Source organism: Orycteropus afer, unplaced genomic scaffold (genome assembly GCF_000298275.1).
Source record: "Orycteropus afer afer isolate SDZICR_OR568_19922 unplaced genomic scaffold, OryAfe1.0 scaffold15419, whole genome shotgun sequence".
In the NCBI taxonomy this organism is placed as follows: Eukaryota; Metazoa; Chordata; class Mammalia; order Tubulidentata; family Orycteropodidae; genus Orycteropus; species Orycteropus afer.
The window spans coordinates 1,626-2,677 of NW_006937006.1; the positions used below are offsets into that span (position 1 = coordinate 1,626).

At 47.6% G+C, this 1,052-nt stretch overlaps 1 gene segment (V, D, J or C); it reads right to left on the reverse strand.

The window, feature by feature from the left end:
- Positions 1–526: 526 nt before the first annotated feature.
- Positions 527–1,021, reverse strand: LOC103213607. The segment is given in 2 exon segments: positions 527–885; positions 976–1,021. Coding segments are annotated over 2 exon segments (405 nt in total).
- Between the last annotated feature and the right edge of the window lie 31 nt (positions 1,022–1,052).

Here is a 1,052-nt window from a genome sequence, read left to right on the forward strand (position 1 = left end):
ATAATCCTCCTGGCCCTATGACTTACCACTCTCACATAAAAGCCCAGAAAATTCATTTACAGCTCTACTACTGTGAGAGGCACCATAATTATAACACATTCACTATCATTTCAATAAGTTATTTAAGTGCATCACCTATTGGGTTATATTTTTCTTGCTACAGGACAGACTGATATTTATGGTTTTGTATGTTTTTATACTTTTATTTCCTAAGCATCTCTAAAGTTGTATGAAGCATTTCAATAAAGTCATATAAATTTATTGTCTGCATTCGTCCCCTGTGAGAGATCTGACTGCCAATAACAGGCCACATGTCATCTGACATAGGAAACTGAAACCTCTTTCTTGAGACATTGTGGAAAAAAGAGCACTCTGTTGCCCTTGTGTTCAGCACTGACAGGAGAAATGTGTCCCCTCCGTTGAGGAAAAAAGGACCCAAGTCTCCGGGGAGCAGAACCCCAAGGCCTGGCAGGAAATGCTTTCTGCACCACACTCTCTCCTGCAGAGATCGGAGCACAGCTGAGAGTCAGCCCAGGTTCTTGTACAGAAGGTCCCCTGGGCTGTGTCTCTGTGCTGCTCTTGCACAGTAATACATGGCTGTGTCTGCAGGGCCCGTGTTGTTCAGAGTTACAAACACTTGGTTTTTGGAGGTGTCTTTGGAGATTGTGAGCCGGCTCTTCAGAGATGGGTTGTAACGTTTATCATCATCCCAAAATAAGAGTGCCAGCCACTCCAGGTCCTTCCCTGGAGGCTGACGGATCCAGCTGACTCTCATACCACTAGTGCTCAGTGAGAACCCCGAGAAGGTGCAGGTCAGCGACAGGGTCTGGGTGGGTTTCAGCAGCTCAGGACCGGACTCCTCCAGGGTGACCTGGGACAGAACCCCTGTGGAGAAATCACAAGAGGAAGGTGATGCTGCTAAAACAATGACAGGACTCTTCTGATCCCTGTGTGATCCATGACCAGGGCACTCACAGGAAGGGAGCGTCAGCAGCAGGAGAGTGGAACCAAGCCTGTCCATGATGGAGCCCATGAGTCACTGATGCAAGGCT